Raw genomic sequence first — 20,296 nt, 5'->3', positions numbered from 1 at the left:
GGGGTTAAGCCCGGCAATTCCAGAACCGGGGTCCTCTTTCCTGGCATGTGGAATTGTCCGTCTGTTCCTTCCTCTCTTGACGCCCACATGCCGGGCTCAGGCACAGGCGCAGGCACCCCAAAAGCTTCTCACAATTCCCGCTGGGACCCGGTATTGCGGCACAGCCCCGGACGTGGCTTCCTTCTCCCGTGTTCAGGGATTTGGAAAAAGAAAGGGGAGTGGAAGAGTGTGAGGGGGTGTTCTCGAAGGACTGCCTGTTGTAACATCACGTAATTGGGTGTAACGCCAAGGGCCCTGTCATTTCGTTCCCCGGACCCCACTTGACAACCACCACACCCTCCTGGAGTACGTACCACATCAGGACAGGGGGTTGGACGTCTTCATGTCATCGAGTTTGCGGGAGCTCCAAAATGTTGTGAGCGTGCGGTGCGCATGTTGTGAATGAGGAGGAGGAGGAAATGAGATGGATGTGAGAGGATGGCTGAGTGAGAGGTTTGCAGCACTGAGGCGTTTCACGATTGAGATTCCTAGGCCATTGGCACCTGTCTGCACTGAGCCTTGAACCATTCCGCGGAAGTTTGTGGTTTGACCAGTCTCAGCTTGGCAAGCGACTACACTTTAAAAATTCTTGCCATTTGATACTCTGCAGTGTCAACACCATTCCTATTCACCATCTTCCCATTATCCCTTCACTCCAATCAACCCATTCCAATTCCATTCACGTCTTCATCACCGCAACCATGTCCATGCACCCACCCGCCCGTCTGCACGCCCTCCTGGAGGACGTCCGCCGGGAACTCGACGCCTACACAGCCGACAGCACCCAGGACAACTACCGGGCCGTGCAGCACACCATCCGCCGTCTCCAAGCCGGCGCCAGCTCCCCTGCCGACACCCTGTTTACCTTTCGGTTCCAGATTGTCGAGCACATTGGCGTCATGATGTTGCTCGAGCTGGGAATTCTGGATGCTCTTGTTAAGCATGAGGGTGAGGGTGAGGGTGTTACGGCTGCGCAGTTGGCTGGGGAGACGGGTGTTGAGGAGAGTTTGGTTGGTATGTCTTCTGTTTCTTGAACCACTAAAAAACTAAAAACAAGAAAAAAAGAAAAAAAGCTAGAGTTGTCCCGGACTAACGACCCTAGTCCGCCTCCTCCGCCTGGCCAGCGCCCTCCACTTCATCGACCACCCCACCTCCCAAACCTACCTTCCTAACCCCATCACCACCTCCCTCGTCCGTCCCGGCTGGAAGGCCGCCCTGGCCTGGATGGAACTGATCTACCCCGTAGCCGGCCAAATCCGCTCCTTTCTCTCCTCCACCCAGTTTGGCCGGATTGACAAGTCTAACTCCTCTTCTAACTCCTCTTCTACCTCTGACTCTGTCCTTGCTAGCCCTGCTTCAACTCCCTTCACCTTCGGCCACGGCGGCAAGTCGCTATGGCAGGTGATGGATGAACAGCCCGAGCACAAGCGCAACTTTGACCTGTGGATCCAAGAGCGCAAGAAATACGACGAGACCCGCTGGGTAGCACGGTACCCGCCCCTGGCAACGCTTCGGTCGCAGCAGTTGCTGCAGAAGCAGCCGCAGGAACCGCAGGAAGGTAACAACGATTCCGTGTTTATGGTCGATGTAGGCGGGATTAGTGCGGTGCAGCTGGGCCGCCTGCGGACCCAACTGCCCGAGCTGCAGGGCCGGTGTATCCTGCAGGTCCCGCCTGACAAGGCGAATGTGATGAATCAGACGGCTGAGGGGGTGGAGGTGATGACTTATGATTTGGCGACGGAACAGCCGGTGAAAGGTGGGTTTCTTTTCTCTTCTCCCCTGTTTTCCTCGCTTCAAATTCCTATTCGGTCTTGTTTTTCCCTTCTCATTTCCTAATGAAGACAACAACCTTCTTGAATTCCGAAACCTAATAATTACTTCTCACAACTTCCTTTCCGCACAACTCACGATCCATAACTCACCATCTATCCCCTTTTTAACCAAGTTTCCACGCCCACCCCTCTTCCCCACATCCCCCTTTAACACCTCACACGCACACCACCTCTATTCTCCAACCCGTCTCACACATATCCACTCATCCCCCCTCTCACGCACCCCCTTAATTAACCCCCAACCAGGCGCCCGCTTCTACTACCTAAACAACATCTTCCACAACCTGCCCGACACCGCCTGCATTTCCATCCTCCGTATTCTCCTGCCCGCACTCAAACCAGGCTACTCCACGATCCTCATCGACGACTACGTGCTCGCAACCCACAACACGCCCCTCCGCAGCGCAGTGACAGATATCCATGTCATGGCGATGTTTAATGCGGCCGACCGGACGGGGGAGCAGTATGAGAGGATCTTTGCTCAGGCTGCTGGTGGGGAGGGGAGAAGGAAGTTGGAGGTTACCGGGTGGTATCCGGCTGGGGTGAATGATGAGTGTGTTATTGAGTTGGGGGTGAAGGAATAGACAGGAGTAGGTAGATGGTGAGTGAAACTGAAGAGTTGTGGGGTGAGTACGAAATAGAAGAGTTAGGTATGCTGCTATGAGACATGGAATACTATGCAGTAGCCGGGTTCATGTTGTGTCGTTGCAACTGTTCTGTCCTGCCGACATTACAAAACTTCCAACCGTTACTAAATCATTAATTCAAAAGAATCTTAAGGTCTGGGATGCCCCGAAAAAATCGGCAGGTAATTAAGTCGGCATAATGAACTAGGGAAAAAAAGACTTTTCACTCTGGGGTTGCAAATATATCGTCACACAATACAAAAGTGTGCCATGTGCTCCAGTAAAGGAGCATTGTATTTTGTCTCAGTCATGAGCTTGAATAATTAGCGTAGCAATCATTGTTGGTATTAGTTCACATGCACGACGCTTCTATAATAGGTATCATTACCAGAGGTCCCGAGTGTTCCACCCAGTCTTTTCGGAGGTGCAAACCAAAGCGCCTCCCGAATGCGTTCTTACAACAACTTGACGAGGATAGTGTGCCGACGAAAGCTCACTTACTACAAGCAAGAAAGCTGTGGTGCTCAGCCGGAGCCTCCTGAGTCGAGCCTCACTGTAAATTATGGGGTTAGTCGCACAGCACTACGTGCAAAAGGGTACCATTTGCTGCAGCAGATCACGCTTGTCTTTTATCTTAATATCCGAGATAAAAAGGATCTGAATTGAGAATTTCCACTTCCCATTTTACATCTCCCTTATCCGGGACCCTTTCCATCTGCTGATGGCCGCCAAGGTGACATTGAAATTTATACAATACAAAACCCCCCAATAACCATCATCCATCCAACGCCCAAGAGCTCCCGTATGTAAGTCATCAACCAAGTGAGCGCATTGCTATGCTGCACCTACTTATATCATAACAACCAAAAAGAACAACTGAGAACACGAAAAAGAAAAAGGTAAAACAGAAAAAGTCTTTATGGCATGAATATTATGAAGGATTTTCTTTTACATGGCTAACTGCGTCGGCACTGCGCCGTCCACTCCACACAGGAGCTTCATGCACGTCAACACCACGCTAGGCGCCTTTTTCTGTGGAAGCAGAGGGTTCGTGGATGCCAAACCCATAAGGAGAGCAAAAAGATGCGGGAGCTGGGAACATACAAGTGTCAGTAAACCGGGAACGCTTTGAGAGAACGGTTGGAATCTGAACTCACCCTATCCTCCAATGGCATCTCATCCATGCTCTCGGGTGTGCCCATCCCCGTTTCCCTCTCTCTCTCCGCCGCCCGGTACTCTCCGCACTCCCGCGCGCATATTTGCTCGGCCGCCTTGAGTGTTTCATCCAGGAAGCCGGACCGCTGCCACGCACTCCACGATCCCGACCGACGGCTCAACTCGCTCAGGAGCCGCGGAAGCTGCCTATTACGGCTCAGCCGCTGCTCCAGCGCCAACGGCGACCTCCCGTCAAAGTTGTGCGCATAATATTGCAATGCCATTGCGTCGAATCCGTCGAATCCGGCTCGCTTCGCGCACGCCAACACGTATTCGAACCGATCTTCTATTGCCGCATCCGCCCGCGGCGCGGCATCATCAGAGAGCTCACTAGGCGCTGTTGTGGTGGATGGAGTGGCACCCATTTCATTGGTGCTGCTACCACTGCCACTCCCACTGTGGCAGTTGCTGCTACTCCCAACATTGCCGTGGCTGTTGGTGTGGTGGTGTTGGTGGTGTGGCAGGTCATGGCTGCTGCCACCCAGAATCCTGGATGGCTCAGGGCTAAACAAGAAGTTGCGCTCCGTGTGCGCAACAACCGTGGCTGGAGGACTGTTTAGGTCTCCTTGGAGCATGTTACGCATGTTGGTGTCCCATGGGTTGGTTCCACCGAAGCGCTGGGCACTAAGAGATGCAAAATACGCCGACGGCGATTGGTCGTCGTCATCGCCACCAGTCATAGGTGAGTCGCGCAAGTAGTGGTGATGCGGACTCGGTTCCGGATGAGGGGACAACAGAGGTTCCCGCCGCTTTGCTGGGCGTTCTCCCATGTACGCGTCAGTGGCTTCCCGGCCTAATGGTGGCATGGCCGCTGCTGGCCCGTTGATGGCCGCGGCGGCTGGGGAAATGGGTTCCATCGACATCTTCTCGGCTAACTGCGGCGGGGGGTGGCACGGCATGTTTGGGGTCCGTTGATGTGGTGGCACACCCGTGTTCCACAAGAACTCGCTTGGCATAGGGCCCCAGAGATCTGGGACTCCATTGCTGCCGGTGCCTGGCGTAGTTGCAGACGCATGCTGCTCAGTGGCGGGTAGCGAACCTGGCATTGTAATGCTAAGGCTTCCACCGTGGCTATCACGGGTTGGTGGCTGTGTCTCTTGCGGTTGCTCCTGTTGGTGTTGTTGTTGTTGTTGCTGCTGCTGCTGTTGTTGCTGCTGTTGTGCTGCGTCTAGTTGATTGCGGGTGGCCTGCAGCTCGTACACCTGCTGTTGCAGGTCTTGGAGACGTTGCTTCACCCGGCTTCCTGGGGTCGGGATCTCGCATCAGCCGCTGCAAGTTTGCGGATTTGACGCACAATTCAACGACATACAGTAGGAGACAAAACAAAACATGCAAGGCGCAATGCCCACTAGGCTTATCGACAAGACAAAGGAAGAAAAGAAACACGGCTATAATTAAACGGAGGCATCTTACGGTACGTCCGCTGTGCGACTCGGTTCTGAATCCTCTTCTTATTCTTGCGATCCGCGTCGATGGTGGAGGGATCAGCCGAGGAAGAAGTTTGACTCTTCTGTTCAGCGCTGCCAAGCTTTGCGTGGCTCCCACTTTGAGACGTTTCACGGTTGTTGGTGGTCGGTGGAGCCGCTGCGAGAGAGCCTGTGCTCTGCCCGTTGGCTTGCGGGAGCTGATTCATGGGTACCTGACCTGAGAAGGAAGGGACGAAGGAGACGGCAGGCAGGCGCTGTTGAAGCGGGCTGGGCTTCCGATGTGCAAAGGTACGAGTGTGCGGGTGTGTGTGCGTGTCTTCTCCGAAGGAAGGAGGTAGTGAAGAATGAGGCCCCAAGACGGGGAAGGAAAGCTTCTTCTGTTAGGTCGTTCTTGGCTGTCAGCGGGATCGTGCTCCAAGTATATCCTGACAGCAGTCCACGACCAGCATCGGTGCCGAGCAAACAATGGCGGGGAAATACAGCGTTGCGTTGTATGTCTCCAGCTGCGTGTGTGTGGATTCTGAGACGCGAAGTCTGCAGGCGGTGCATGGCCCTCAGCTTTGTCATGGAAACTAAGACACGGATCTGGTGGACGTACCTTGTGCGGTCGTATTTCGTGGCAGGCTCGGAATTGAGCAATCCTCTTGGATCCTGCTGCGGGCCGGCTTCGCTTCTTGTGTTAAGACGACCAGGGGAAGGCCATGCGGTTCACAACGCCCGCGCATCTCTCTGAAATGCAGCAGCACGCCTGGCTTTCGTCGGTCGACAGTGGATGTCCAAGGTCCCCGGATGACCTGCGTGGGGGCCCACTCAATCCTGCCAGGGTTCTGGAAAAGGTGTGGGCAAGGCAGGCAGGACTGACTCCCAGAGTCCCCGGCCCTGTCAGGGTGCTCGGTGAATTGCTCTAAATGCGGGAACAGGGGGGGGGGGTGGGCGCAGGGACATGAAATCCACCGCTGGAAATGACCCCGGTGTGGGGCCGTTCTGAGATGGACGAAGCATGGTCAGATCAGCGCTCGGTCGAAGCTTATTTCCTAACGGTGGCGGCGGTATGGCGCCCGCCGAGCCGCAGGGCGAGATCGGGCGCCAAGACCTCACGCCGGATTACCCGTGTGAATGGTGGTGTGGTGTGTGCGTGGTAGGTACCACCCACGGTTGTCCCTCTCTGTGGGGGGAAAGTGCATCTGAACATCAGATGTTTCTGTGGTGCGACTGTTCGAACCACTTGGTACCTAATTGGACCCTTTAAGGAAGGATCGGGGGGTTCTCGAATGTGTGGCCCATTCTCGCAGGTGCGCGGTGATCCATGATCGTCCCGTTCCATTTGCAACCTGAGCAACTCAACGCACCTCTCCGCCATTTCGGGTTTAAGCTTATTTTCCCGCTGGCGAGGTTGCAAAAGGCAACACTACGAGCATGACAGACCGTCCGACGGGACCGAGGGCGCACATCTCCACGTAATCAACCGAGCCTAAGCCCCGCGACCCAGAACATACCTAATTAGCACTTGTCGTACTGCCCAGATGTTCGATAACCATCTCTTAGACCAGCAAACGTGGCCATTCAACGTGCTGCAACCCTCCCCCCTTCAAGGCCGCAGCCCGCGCCGCAGCCGATGCTGACTCGCCCGGCCGGATCGTTTCGCCTGCCAATCGACGGCACGAGTTCTCGACGTTCCCGTTCGCCTCTGTCATCGCCCGTCGTGCCGACGTACTTTCTTTGACGTTGATGATGTCGCCAAGGATAGCCAAGTCCGGTCAAGCACTACGATTTCCCGAATTCCAAGACCGCCTGTACGTGGAGGCGGCGCATGGGGACGTTCCCGGGGACAATGCCGAGGATGGCAAGGTCGGGGAAGATTAGCTTGGAAGGAACATTCTGATTGCGTGCTGAAGCCTTCGATGCTGCACACCCCATGTGTTTTTGTCCACCCCCCATTCTCTCATGAACATGCCCCCACTTCTTCACGACCTCCACTCTGACCCCCCCCCCATCCATGCCACGCCTCGCTTGGGTAGGTAACCTCAACCAGGGCCAAAATCCTCATCCTCGAGCCGTTCTTCCGCGAATCTACGCAAGAGGCGTTCAAATTGCGCCAAGGCAACCACAAGAAAGGCACACACCTGTGGCTCACGTAAACGACCCAAACTCAGCAAAAGCCCCGAAGCCCACACTGTCTCCCGTTATCGCATTCGTGCAGAATCTCATGTCATCCTCGAGCTTGTTGCTGTTTGTCTGTAACCTGCCCTCTGCCCCGGGTCACCCGAAAGCTAAGCCAAGCCATCATGCTTCTAGACTTGTTTCGGGTGGGAGTCAGAGATAAAGGCCACCCCACTCGAATCGCCTCCCTGAACAAAGTGAACATGGCCCGCCACCACCAGAGCGAACAAAACCCAAGGCACCGCAACACCAGACCGTAAACCCAGAACAGGCCACTCTCAACAGTGACAGCCCAGACTACCGGCTCTTCTACCCCGTCTTCACCGACGAAGACACCTTTACGCCATGTATTTTGAGACCTGGGTACTGGATGAAAAGGCCGATGCGGCCGTCGTGACTGAAAGGGAACTCGACGCTCGGCCACGAATTCTTTGCCTGCATGGTGGCGGCGTCTCGGCAGCCATCTTCCGCGCCCAAGCCCGTGCTTTGATCCGGCACCTGCCCGACTTCCGGCTTGTCTTTGCCGATGCCCCGTACCTGAGCGAGCCCGGTCCGGGAATCGTCCCGGTCTACGAGACTTGGGGGCCGTTCCGTCGTTGGTTGCGCTGGAAGAACCATCACCCAGAGCTCGACGACCACACGGCAGCCGACACTATCATCTCCGGCCTGGAACAGTGCAAAGAAGACGACGAAGGCGTCGGGCCATGGGTGGCACTTCTCGGCTTCAGCCAAGGCGCTAAGATCGCCGCCAGTCTTCTCTATGAGCAACAGATCCGCAAAGAACGGGAAGGTTATGCCGACACCGACTACCGGTTTGGCGTTCTGCTCGCCGGTCGCGGTCCCTTACTCAGTTTCTCCCACCACAGCGTCAGCCCGGCACTCATGACGCCCGCCCAGCTTAGCATGCAAGAATTCGACTACCCGTTTCCATCACCACACGTCCTGAGGATACCGACCATCCATGTTCATGGGTTACAAGATATCGGACTTCCATATCACCGGAAGTTGGCGTGGCAGTACTGTGACCCGAAGACGTCCACAACGATAGAATGGAATGGGAATCACAGGGTCCCCATAAAACGGGACGATGTGACGAGGGTGGCTTTAGAGATTTACCGGACAGCGAGGAAACAAGGCGTTATCGTGTAAAGGAGTTAATGGGCGCAACGGATGGTCGGCTTTTTGGATATTAGATGCAATACAGGATAGACCAGACTCAATCATCTATTCAGTTTTCATACTTTGGCAGTTTTCGATTTTCCTTTGGGGCCTACGAATTCAAACAGTCATACTGGTCGAGCAGCTGATTGTCGTGATCTCAGCATTAAGTTGTCATATCCGAGGTTATAACCTCGCCACATGTGCAGGTCTTGTTCGTTTTGCAGAATCCCAAACGTCACTATTTTGGTCCGGTTGATAATGGTTAATTACTTCACACTTGAAACCCAAATATCGACAGCTGCAAGACGAAAACCTGATCACAGCGATTCTTGTCATGTTTCATCTCTTGTACGGCCCAAAATCTCGTCCCCAACCAACACGAAACACGAAACGAAGTATCCCCATCCGTTGTCGATATCTTGGTTTCCGATAAGCCCCCACAGACTAGCCGCCACTAAAGTTGACTAACCGCTTCGATGAAAAGAAGGCTGGGATACGAACGCCCTGTGGCTCGATCAATCACGCCAGTGACGGCGCCATCACGATCGTGCTGCCTTAATTAGTTTTACCGCCCCTCAAGGGTCGGGACATGATGCACATTCAGCAAAACTTTAAACACGCCGACCTGGGGTCTTCCCCCTGACGCCCGGTTACTTTTTCCACTTTCTCCTTCCGTCCGCAAGATCGAGAACCAAAGGTGCCCGACCCTAACGGTTAGCCCCGGTCAAGGTAGCACTCATAACCTGGAGATGAGTCCACTCGAGTCCATCCACTGCGAACCTTTTTTGCCCCCCTCTTTGACGCCACTGGGGAGAGACTAGGGTTTGGTGCACGTCGCCCCGCTTCGCACATGTCGATGCGGGATCATGGAGGCAACCGGGACTTATCGGTCGGTTTTACTACCCTTGAAGATTCCGCTTTCAGAGGGGGTCGACCAAGATCTACGAGTTTTGCGGTGACATCGTTTACAACACTCGCATCGTCCACACACGCTTGCAACACGCCACTGACAAGCTCGATGCCCTTTCAACAAGCTCAACTGGTGGTGTTCTTGTTTTCTGCTTCATCGCCCCAGGGATCGTGTTGTATCGCTCCAATGGCACGACTTCTTCCGATATCTTGCGCTAGTGCTTACATCGCACGGTCTCAGATTCTCCCCGCCTTGCATGAGCCGCGACGGGAACGGCCTTGAGAGTTTGGCTTGGCTATGGCACTCTGAGTAGTTATTGATAACTTGCTCGAGGCGCCACCTTAAAATACCGAGAACTGTGTTACGTTCACCACCCGCCGTGCGTGCAAAGCATCGGGAGTTCCCCCACATAATTTGGCGACTTGGCGACGTTTCGGTCAAATGCACGGATGGTTTGCGACCTTGTTGACATTGATCAACAACCACGTTTTTTCGCTACTATGTATGGATAGAATGAACAAGAAAAATAAGGTGGAAATCAGCAAGCGACAAGACCGACAGGCTCGCAAAACGCACAGCCGAGCGGACAGGCGGAGTCCGTATGGACGGACGGAGCCCCGCCGGCTGAAGTGATCCCCACCCGGCCCGTCGGTTCGCGCATTTGTGTCCCACTTTGGGGAGGAGGGAGCGAGGCGAAATGGTTCGTTGACAAGGGCCGAGACGAGGCGAGGCGAGACGGAGCTCGCGTTATTACTCAGACGCAAAGCAACGCAATGCAGCGCAGCGGCTCATTCTCACTGCTTGCCCGGCGAGGTGGTTCTCCCTCCTCCTCTGCTTCTGTATTGGCTTACCGAGGCAACTGGCGAGGAATCATGAATTTGGGTTGACCAGCTCGGCCTTTTCGGCCGGCCAAAATTGACCCGGCTCGGTTCGCCGCCTCTGCGCCAAGCTTGCATGTTTGCATCAAAGTTCCTTGGCTTCTTGTAAATCGGATCAAATTCACGATCTGGCAAAGATGGAGACTTGCCTATCCGTACCGTGGATGCTTGGGGGAAATGATGTTCCAGCAAGTGTTCAGACGGGCTTCCGCAGCTAAATCCAAACCCCTGTGACACGTGGAGAAGGAGCACCGACCAACTATACCGATCCAGCCCTTCGGCGAGCGGTGCAATTGTTCGAACTGACGACCCCGGCCTCATCGGCTTTTCCTTTGACATTTTCCCTACCCCGCGTCAGCAAATCTGGGCCTGCATATCGGCACCGTATTTCGCATTCACTTTTGACGCTATCACCATCATTACCACAACAACCCACCGACGACGACGACGACGACGACGACGACAACGCTGACGACAACATGGAAGGACAACAAACGGTGTCGAAATCTAAACTCCGCCCGTCGCCTTGACCGGTTAAGCTTCCCAGCTCCCGCGGAGGAATCGCTCCCGCGTCGATCAACCTTGTTTAGCAGATTCTCCCATCAGCCTCTCCACCTTGCAGCCCTTGTCCTGCGCTAACGTCTTCCGCCCAAAAAAGGTGGACGGAGATGTCGGAGTGCCGTCCGTTGCTCGATTATACGTTAGTGTCTGACCTCAGCGTGAAGGGAAGAACTGGAGCTGAAGGAACGGAGGAATCAAGCGGCGCAAGCGTCTGGAGTGGAGTTGACTTGAATCGACGGAATTGTTAGTCAATTCGATGTATGGCAACTCATGGAAAGGCAGTTGCAATTGTCCAATTGCAGTTGCCAATTTGCCGAGCTGAATGGGGAAAGGGCCTGGAGGGGAAACCAGGTGGCTTCTTTCCCCGAGTTTCTTCATCGCTTCCGACGCTGTGTGCAATACTTATTATTTTTCATCTTGTCAACCCGCACACATTTATTGACTAGTTATTGGGCAATGATTACTTCCTCCAATCCGCGCGCACAAATGGCGCGCCAAAATTTTGGCACTAAACTCCCCGGAGAACCGGGCTTTTTTTTGCCCGTGGCTTGCTCGTCCCCGTCACCGTCCGCATGATTCAGCTCACACACATACGATAGATCGTAGCTGAACCTGACAGCCTCGGCTGGTTTTCATGCTCCAGCTCTTGCGTCTTGATGAAGCCAGAAGGACAAGAGGTGAGGTGCAGACAAGGTTCTGGGCGCGGTTTTGACGTGGTGGATGAGGTGGTCTTGGCGCTGATCTTTTCCCGGCTCGGCCCGTGCTGGGGACTTCAAAGTCACTTTGTGCGACTTGAACTTTCTTCCGTCTTATGGGGTTTGAGAGCGACTCGTTCCGGCATCGTTTGCTCCGATGAACGCATCGTTCGCGCCGGTGAATTCATGGTTTCGCGCCGATGAAACCGACAAACATCGAGCATCACTTACCAAAGCTTTGCACGCGGATCGCTGAAGAAGTGATGATTTGGGTATGCTCTGCGAGAGTTGGTCGGCAATTTCCAGTCGGTAACAACCGCGAAGGTACCGCTGAGGTCCTTGGAGTTGCAGCTCGGCAGCCACACGCAGCCGCTGGCCGGGAACCAACCAAGCGAGCACACGGTAACTGGAGAATTTTGCACGAGGAAGTACAGCTTTGTCGGTTCCGGGAGGGGTAATTCGGGCCCAAAATTCAGCGTGTATTACGTTCCGCGGGTGGGGAGAGCTTCCGGAAGCGAAAAGCGAGCAACGAAATGTCGTTTCGTGGTGTTGAAGGCTCGCGAGCGATTGTTTAAAGACTTGTCGAAGTTAACTTCAAGACCCTCACGAAGGGGGACCTGGCTACCATGGTAAATCGCCAAGGCTCCAGCATCCTTCGCTTCCCTTGGCAACTTGGCATTCGTCGGTGGCTCTCCAACACTCTGCCTAATATAGCCGCTCGTCCCAGCAAGATGGCTCCGTCTGCTCCCGAAGTCAGCCCGCCCATCCCGGGAAACTCGACAAGCAGCACAGCCAAAACGCCAATCCCCGAGTCCGAAATCCGTGATGAACGATTGGTGATTGATGTTATCGATGAAATTGCCGCCCAGCACCCGGACCGGGTCTGGGCATCGTTGCCCGTCGACGACACCAACTTCGGCACGGGGTTCCACGACGTGACTTATCGGGCGTTGGCCAACGCCATTGATACGGCCGCCTTCTGGCTCGACTCGGTGTTCCGCGACGATGTTGATGATAACGACAAAGGTCTCTTCGCCTATTACGGAGATAGAGACTTTCGGCAACCAATACTGGCGGCCGCAGCTGCCAAGACTGGCAGGCAGGTAAGTGAGATTTTAGAGTTATTTTTTTTCCGCCGCCCGCTCAGGAAGGTGTTTTTCGAGAAGTGAGGTAAGGGCCTGCGACGGATTGGTCCGCCGCTCATTCGGTCCGTCCGAGCGTCGCAGCCGAAGGAATGACAGCGCAGAAGGATCGTACGAACCCAGGGCGACGTGATTTGAGGGCTCGGGAATGAACCGGGAGACAACGTAGCTCCGTGTCGGCAGAACGAGAAGGGGAGAATGCTAACACGAATCGTCCGTGATAGTACCAATTCATCAGCCCGTTTTCGGCGGAATCTGCGAAGCTGGGGCTCATCAACCACACGGGCTGCAATGTCTGGATCCACAGCGAGACGGGCCGTGAACTGGCCCAGTCGCTGGCAAAGTCTCGGCCGGGGTTGCGCGTGATTGAGTGCCCGACGCAGGCTGAGCTGTTGCAGTCGAGGCCGGAGCGCCAGTATCAATCTCGGATCACCTGGGAGGAATGGAAGGACAAGGTTTGGGTCATCTTCCATACCACGGGATCGTCAGGTACGTTTCCAGGGAATCCGGCGGTCAAGCAAGCGAAGTGAGCATTTGAGGGTTAACGGCTTGCCATGCAGGGAATCCGAAGCCTGTGCCATGGACGCACAAGGCGTTCCGGTCCACCGATCGCCTGCTGCGGTTTCCTGATTTTGCTGAGTCCAAGGTCGAATTGTTTCGAAACAAGCGTTTTTTTCAACCCCTGGCCTGTGTCCATGTAAGTCCGAGTAAAAATACAACACGAATCTGACGACCATGTTGGGAGGATCGAAACCACGAAAGCAGGGGTCTAACACGATTGCAGGGCCTAGGTCTCATCGTCATTCTTGACATCGTGCCCGCGATGAACGCGCCGATGGTCATCGGCCCGCGGCACCGGCTTCCTACGATGGACGACATCCGGCTCATTTTTGAGCACGGCCGGCTTGATGGCATGCTCTGTACCCCTGTATTCATCAAGGAGATCGCCGAGGAAGAGGATCTGCTCCCCAAGTTGCGAGCACTGGACTTTGTTTACTACGCCGGTGCCAAAGCGGACCGTGTGTGGGGCGATCTGCTCTGCGAGCACACTTCGGTCGGTCCCATCTTTGGCACCACGGAAATGGGCCATGTGCCGTTGCGCGACATCCCCGGGCCAGACTGGCACTGGTACTCGTTCTACGACTGGGAAGGTCTCGCCTTCGAGGAGGTCAAGCCGGGTCTCTACGAGATGATCGTTAACCGTCTGCCGCCCGGCAGCAAGAATACCTGGCAGCATGCTTTTTCCAGCTTCCCCCACCTCTCCCAGTACCGGACGCGCGATCTGTGGATCCGCCACCCAGAGAGGCCGGACCTGTATGCGTACCACGGACGTTCTGACGATTTTGTCATGCTCACCTGCGGCGACGGCGTTGATGCGCCGTACATTCAATCGAAGCTGGAAGCGGCGTGCCCGGCTATCAAGCTGGCCATGGTTGGTGGGCATGGTGAAGACCACCCATGGCTGTTGATAGAGCTGCGGGAGTCGATCCTGCGTGGGGGTGGCTCCGGTGATTTAGGCTGGGTCCTGCAGTTCATGGCGGTGTTGGAGGAACTGAACTCTACGCTGCCGTACATTACTCGGATCTCCCCGAAGCGGATTATTATCGCTGCGCCGGACCGGCCGTTGGTTAGGACGGTCAAACAGGCGTTGGACCGCAATAAGACTATGGAGTTGTATGAGAAGGAAATTGAGGCGCTGGATAAGCTGGTGGCTTGAGACTAAAACTGAGACTGTGTTGGTTTAGGGAGAGTCAAGTCCGTTATTTGGTGAGCTGCAAGTGTGTTTTGATCAACAGGAAAACCGCCGAGGTCTTTGGTTTGGCCAATGCCCGCGACAGTAACAACTCTCATAGCAATTTAACATCGCTATGCCATGGCGCTATTGGTTATATCACTCCCTTGTATAATCATGTACCGTTCAACTTCTTAAGTTTTGAGAGAAACTCTACTGCTTGCCCAACTTGATACACTTATCTCGCAATGTAGTCCTCTTTCAATTAACCTTTGTTGGACATATGGACGAATGTCGTAATCCTGAACCAGTTATTACCTTTACCGCAATGCAAAGATTGCTAAATCACTAACCAGGTCTGTCATCACCAGTGGTACGTTGGGTATCACTCAGTCGTGGGTGAAGATACTGCGGTAATCACAGGGTTGAGAATCGGCCGAAGTGCAGAAATTCGATCACCAAACCGACGCAGCGAGTCATCCTGATGCGGCGAGTTAACCCGGCGCGGCGGGGCCGACGGGGAGTGAATGAGCGAAGGGAAGGCGCGAGGTGCGAGAGGGGAAGAAAAACACTCACTATTATAGGAACCGCTAGTTTCTCCAGCGAGGCCGCCAGAGCAGCGAGCAATTGAGCTTGCCCTTCAGGTCGGTAGCTTTGACATGGGTGATCTCTCCATTCTTCTCTTTGCCTTTCTTGGCTTCCTTTTGGGCGTCATGGTACAAGGGCAGTCATGTTAGTTAGTTAGTGAACAACATTGCACTGGGTTGCTCTTTGTTGTGCCGTCAATGTGAAAGCGAAGGGGTGAACCTGCCCAGGCCCCTGGCGGGGTACTCCATGAGTTGAGTTGAGGTTATGTTTATAACAGACAAGGCTGAACCTTTGAAGAAATAATCTTTACCGCCTCTATCAATCCTCCTAGCGTGGGGTCACACTGGCTTGCTTGGTGAATAGCAGGTATAATAAAGCCAGATCTCTCTTACACTTGTTGCTGATGATCTCATGCGAAATGATGTGGCCAGTACAGTGATTCTACAAGACCGAGGTGACTGCTAGATGGAGCATAAGGTGATGATGATGGCTTTGGATCGCAGAGAAGTGGTTTCATGAAGGTATAAGTTTGATAGTCTTCTAGTACCAAACCTCTTGATGAACTGGTTTTCTATGTTGGGGATTATCGGAGTCAAGTAGTCTAGCTTGAATGTCTGTGTTCCGTGGTGTAGTGGCCTTTTATAATATTCCTCACAGCACACGAATTTAATGTTACTATCGCGTCAAGAATTATGACTGGGACGTACCCATGGGTACCCATGGGTGGGTAATACCCAAACCGTAGGGGTTATGAGTAGGAGCCCATTATTTTGGGTTCAGGTTGGGTTGTATCCATTTGTAGTGTTGGGTCTTAATTTGGTCAATACGTAACCTGTGCTTCCATCGTCATCATCTCCTAGTAATAATCACACCTGGACAGTGTTAATCTGGCTCAGGTGGTCGAATCTCCACAGCCCAGAAAACCTATCTAGAAGGTGGTTACAACGATGGTTGCAGTCCGGTCCGATCAATTGCCAGGATTTCCTTCCATATGTCAACCCCATATAATAGAACTTGACACTTACCCATATTTCTGGACATCTCTGGACTTAACCTATTTCAACCCGAATCCGTATGAACCCAAGGCCACATGTGTACCCGGATGGGCTGTGGGTTGCATTTGGGTCCTACCTAAATGGGTACCCACGGGTAGTGACCATCATGTATATTGCCTTGACACTGTTTATCTTTACCACTGAGCGACAATTGAAGCCAATTCCTCTGTTCCTCTGTTTTGAACCTAGACTGTTTGTTGTTACCTTTCACGTTGTAGATCTGAGACTTGCGTAACATCGGACATCATCGCCGGTGCCTGGATCGGGTCAGGTATCGGGACTGGGCAATGAAATCAAGATCTCTCCTAGGCTATCTCTGGGACGCCAATTTGAAGTTCATTATTACTATCCTGACAGCAGCGTAGTTACAGAGTTTGTAGCCGGTTTCAACTTCGCTTGAGTCTTCTTGTTGTTGTCATCCTGACCAAACATCAACAGGGTCTCTCTGCCATTCTAAGCGATGTTAGAGTCTGATTAACGGCCACTGTTCTATCGATCTTGACATGAACTTGAGGGTTAGGCCTGCGTGGATTGGAGGATGTAAATGAAGCGGTGATAACGGAGCTGGTGTGTGGCATGGTAACACAATCTTGTGAGCATCCTACCACTCTATAGAGACAATTCCATTGTACCAAATACAACTGCTAAACGGGGAACTCCCCTCGTGTTACCATCGGGGACAACAGTTAAGACAATCGAAAAGCGGCTGGAAGCGGAAATGAGCAAAGGGGAAACAAGCGAAGCCTTTTTACACTTGGGTGGCATGAAACCTGCGTGCTGTTGTGAGACATGAAAGGGGTCACACGATATGCAAGATCGAGGTACCGTGCAACTCTCGATCAAGAATCTTATCTTAACAGCTAGCCATGTGTCACTGTGTCTTATGTTCCTCAGATCTTATGTTCCTCAGATCGCAATTAATCTATCTTGCCTCGGTCGTTGTTACCAAGGATTGAACACAAACTAAGTGATGGAGGAGCAGGACTAGCCAATGCCACGGGAAAGGTCCAGGAACGAGGTTCTGCAAATCGTAGCAGAATCATCGAGAGAGATCTAAAAGTAGCGTTCTGCTGCAAGATAGCACGTTGGTTCAGGGTGCGGAACTTACATGACTGGCAGGCCTGTATATGTTGGAGTACGTTTGTAGGTTTCTGTCCTATTACAACACGGTTATACGAGATATACCTTGCATGGCCCACTGTGTTTATTTGACGAGCGGTGCGGAGGGCACTGTAATGACAAACTCCTGGCTTTGATTGGACTTGGGACAACTTAGTTCTTATTGAAGGGGTATGTCCACGCCGTGGCACGTCAACCAGCATGTTCCTGCTGTTTCCGAGAGGGAATTCCAAGTAAACGAAAACACGGCATAAATCCTACAACCAACAATCCTACGGCTGGTCGCATGTTGTTAACCCCGTTCTCAACCGACGTCACGTCCCATCTAGTTTGCCTTCAACACATAAAACGACCCCCCCTCAGTTCCCCCGCGATACCCAGTCCCCGTAAACACATACTTTCCATGAACAGAAATCCCCCCCTGCAACGGCCCCTCCAACTCCTGCGTCCACAGAACCTTGCCCGTCTTCTGGCTCACCGCCAACAACGAACCAGGCCCAACAGAAGTAAACCCAAACGACCCCGTAATCCCCGTCAACACCAAATCACCCACCACAGCAGGAATCACCAACGACGCCGCCCCATCCGGCACAGGGACCTGCCACAACAACTCCCCCGTCGACGCCTGCGCGGCCCCAATCACGCTATTCTTCACCGTCGTCACATTCCCCGGCTGCAACACCCATTCATGCTGGCCCGCATTAATCCCCGTATAATACACCTTCTCCCCATCCGCCGCAACCCCCCACGACAACCCCGCCAACGCACTGCCCGGGCTCGTCAACACCGACCACAACACCGCCCCATTATCCGCTTCCAACCCGTACAAAACCCCCGACTTCTGTCCCACCGTCAACAAATCCTTCCCTTTCCCCGCAGCCCCCTTCACAATAGTAGGCGCCATCCCAAAATCCGCATCCGGCCCCGGCGGAAACGGGCACAGCGTCTCATTCCGCGGTAGACCCTCGGCACCACAGATCAGAGTCCACGCGTCCAACTCATCCAGCCGGCGCACCCAGTTGGCGTGTCCGGTCCGCACGTCCAAGGCAAACACCGATTCCTGCCAGATGTAGGACGGGAAACAGTCCTTGCCGGCGTCGGGTTCGCCGCAGTGGAAATACTCCTGCGGCGTGGTGTAGGTGTTGCCTGTCGCGAAGAATACTTGGTTCCGCGCGGTGTCGATGGAGGGCTGGGAGCCCCAGACGCCGGCGCCCGCCCAGCCGAAGGTGGCTGGGACGCCTGGGGTCGGCGGGGTGGTGGGTGCGAGGTGCGCGGGGATGGTGGTGACGTTCCAGAGGGTGGTGAACTTCCCCGCCGTGGTGTCGACACGGCGGAAGCGGAAGGCTGCCGCGTTTCCGACAAAGCTGCAGCATGGGTAGGTACCGTTGGTGGAGTAGGCGGCGTTCTCCTCGCCACTGGCTGCGCCGACGAAGAGGGTGTTGTCGTAGTAGGTTGGGGAGGCGGTGACGACGGCGAGTTCGTGGGGGTTGACTTGGGTTGTGGCGAGGAGGGCGCCGGTGTCGAGGTCGACGGCGACGAGGAGGGCGTGGATTTGGGTGCCGAAGAAGAGGACGCGGAGGTCGGGGTCGATTTGGGCCGAGGTGCGGGAGACGGCGGCGTTGATGAGGGATTGGTAGGGGGTTAGCGGGGAGTATTGTTCGATGAGGTCGGTTACGTTGAGGGTCCAGAGGGTAGCGCAGGTTTTGTAGTTGAGTGCGATGAAGGAGCCGCTCCAGGTTGGGTAGTAGGCGAAGTCGCCGTCGATGGCGGCTGGTGCGCTTTGGCCGATGGGGTCGTCGATTTTGCAGTGGATTTTGAGGGAGGAGATGGTTTGGGAGGTGAGGTCGTGGTTGTCGGATGCCCAGTGGTTGTTGAGGTGGGATCCGCCCCAGCCAGTCCAGGTGGTGGCTTTGCCGGCGATTGTTGGCGGCGTTAAGAGGCCGATGGCCAGCCCGAGAGTTGGGAATAGCTTCATGTTTAGGTAGTGTAGTGTGGTGTGGTGTTGAATGTAAACTTTATACTCTACTCCACTCTACCCATTGCAAGGGCATTCCGTGCAAAAGGCAAAAGAAACCAAAAGGATTCTCATCGTCACAAGTCGTTCGCGGGGTCATGCAACACTTGTACAAAGACGTAAGTAACTTCGGTCGTCGGATGCCGCGTATGACGGCCGACTGCAACCTTGCATTCCGGTGAACCTGCAAGCCTGTCAAGTGTCAAGCCTGTTAAGATCCTTCTCTGTCAATCCCCCTCAAAACCTTTGCTCAAAATCCGAGTTAGCAGCTGCATTGTGTGTCACACAAGAATCCTCACAGTACAACGCCAGCCGGACTGACCGGGCAGGCTCTGTGCAAGTCCCTCGCAGAGAAGGATATTTCCCCGGTGCGAAGACTTGAGAAAGTCTGGTTGGGCGAATCGCGGCGGCCGGTTAGATGAGGGGAAGGCTGATTCATTTGTTCGTGTGCACCATCGCAACCCCAAATTCGGGCTTGGCATGCATCTGGGATGGTGGTGTGAAGGGGAGAAAAGGAGAATGATCGTCTCGGTTCGGTGTAGTTGTTCCGACTGACGGAAAAATGAGGTTTGGGAGCTTTGGATTCAATTATGGGGTGCAAGTTTAAGAGTTAATGAGACTCGTAAGAATTTACATGATTGGGGCACTGTCTCAATTGACTAAAACTGCAGATGAATGGCAGAAACTATGGTTAAAACCCGAAGGAATTAATTGTCATTGTCTTAGTCGGCCAAACGTTGTGTCTCTGCTTGGGTCCGAGCACAGCGTCCCATTTTCAGAATCCTTCCTGCACGAGGAGGTAGGATAGACTGCCAAGATGCTCGGATATCCGAGACGTTCACAATGAAGGGCAACTCACTTGTTACATTCATTGACGGCCGACACGTTAGAGACAAAAGCTCAAGGAAGTCAGAAACAAGTTACGGAGGCATTAAGTTCGTCTGACGTGGCTTCCTCTCCAACAAGTGCGGTACAAATGTCCCTATTCTCACTATAGAAAAACCAATAACCCTTCCTTCTCCTCCAACTCCTAACGCTCCAACTACTAAATGGCGTGAAATTACGGATAGTTAAACTATTGAACTTCGCCGCTGAACATTGTCTTGGCCTTAAAATCACAACCTGGACGCCACTGAAGGGAT

The 20,296-nt window shown here is 53.9% G+C and overlaps 5 protein-coding genes across 5 annotated transcripts; 3 read left to right on the top strand and 2 right to left on the bottom strand.

Moving 5' to 3' along the window:
- Positions 1–740: 740 nt before the first annotated feature.
- C8A04DRAFT_32230 (uncharacterized protein) lies at positions 741–2,455 on the top strand (the record flags this gene model as incomplete). The annotated part of the gene is made up of 3 exons (XM_062782022.1): positions 741–1,053; positions 1,142–1,795; positions 2,118–2,455. 3 exons carry the CDS (start codon positions 741–743, stop codon positions 2,453–2,455), a joined length of 1,305 nt encoding a protein of 434 aa, XP_062633643.1.
- A 1,151-nt stretch (positions 2,456–3,606) lies between these two features.
- On the bottom strand, positions 3,607–4,077 carry C8A04DRAFT_15112 (uncharacterized protein; the record flags this gene model as incomplete). Its single annotated transcript, XM_062778361.1, has 1 exon — positions 3,607–4,077. One exon carries the CDS (start codon positions 4,075–4,077, stop codon positions 3,607–3,609), a length of 471 nt encoding a protein of 156 aa, XP_062633642.1.
- Positions 4,078–7,644: 3,567 nt separating this feature from the next.
- On the top strand, positions 7,645–8,448 carry C8A04DRAFT_40060 (serine hydrolase FSH; the record flags this gene model as incomplete). Its single annotated transcript, XM_062784807.1, has 1 exon — positions 7,645–8,448. The coding sequence occupies one exon, from the start codon at positions 7,645–7,647 to the stop codon at positions 8,446–8,448; it is 804 nt and encodes a 267-aa protein (XP_062633641.1).
- A 3,787-nt stretch (positions 8,449–12,235) lies between these two features.
- Positions 12,236–14,363, top strand: C8A04DRAFT_32227 (uncharacterized protein; the record flags this gene model as incomplete). Its single annotated transcript, XM_062782021.1, has 4 exons — positions 12,236–12,607; positions 12,871–13,135; positions 13,207–13,343; positions 13,431–14,363. The coding sequence occupies 4 exons, from the start codon at positions 12,236–12,238 to the stop codon at positions 14,361–14,363; spliced, it is 1,707 nt and encodes a 568-aa protein (XP_062633640.1).
- Positions 14,364–17,465: 3,102 nt separating this feature from the next.
- On the bottom strand, positions 17,466–19,115 carry C8A04DRAFT_15100 (uncharacterized protein; the record flags this gene model as incomplete). The annotated part of the gene is made up of 1 exon (XM_062778357.1): positions 17,466–19,115. One exon carries the CDS (start codon positions 19,113–19,115, stop codon positions 17,466–17,468), a length of 1,650 nt encoding a protein of 549 aa, XP_062633639.1.
- Positions 19,116–20,296: the final 1,181 nt, after the last annotated feature.

Source organism: Dichotomopilus funicola, assembly GCF_033296635.1.
Source record: "Dichotomopilus funicola strain CBS 141.50 unplaced genomic scaffold C8A04scaffold_83, whole genome shotgun sequence".
NCBI classification, from domain to species: domain Eukaryota; kingdom Fungi; phylum Ascomycota; class Sordariomycetes; order Sordariales; family Chaetomiaceae; genus Dichotomopilus; species Dichotomopilus funicola.
The sequence above is the reverse complement of the archived record's forward strand: the minus strand, read 5'-3'. Positions and strand labels throughout refer to the sequence as shown.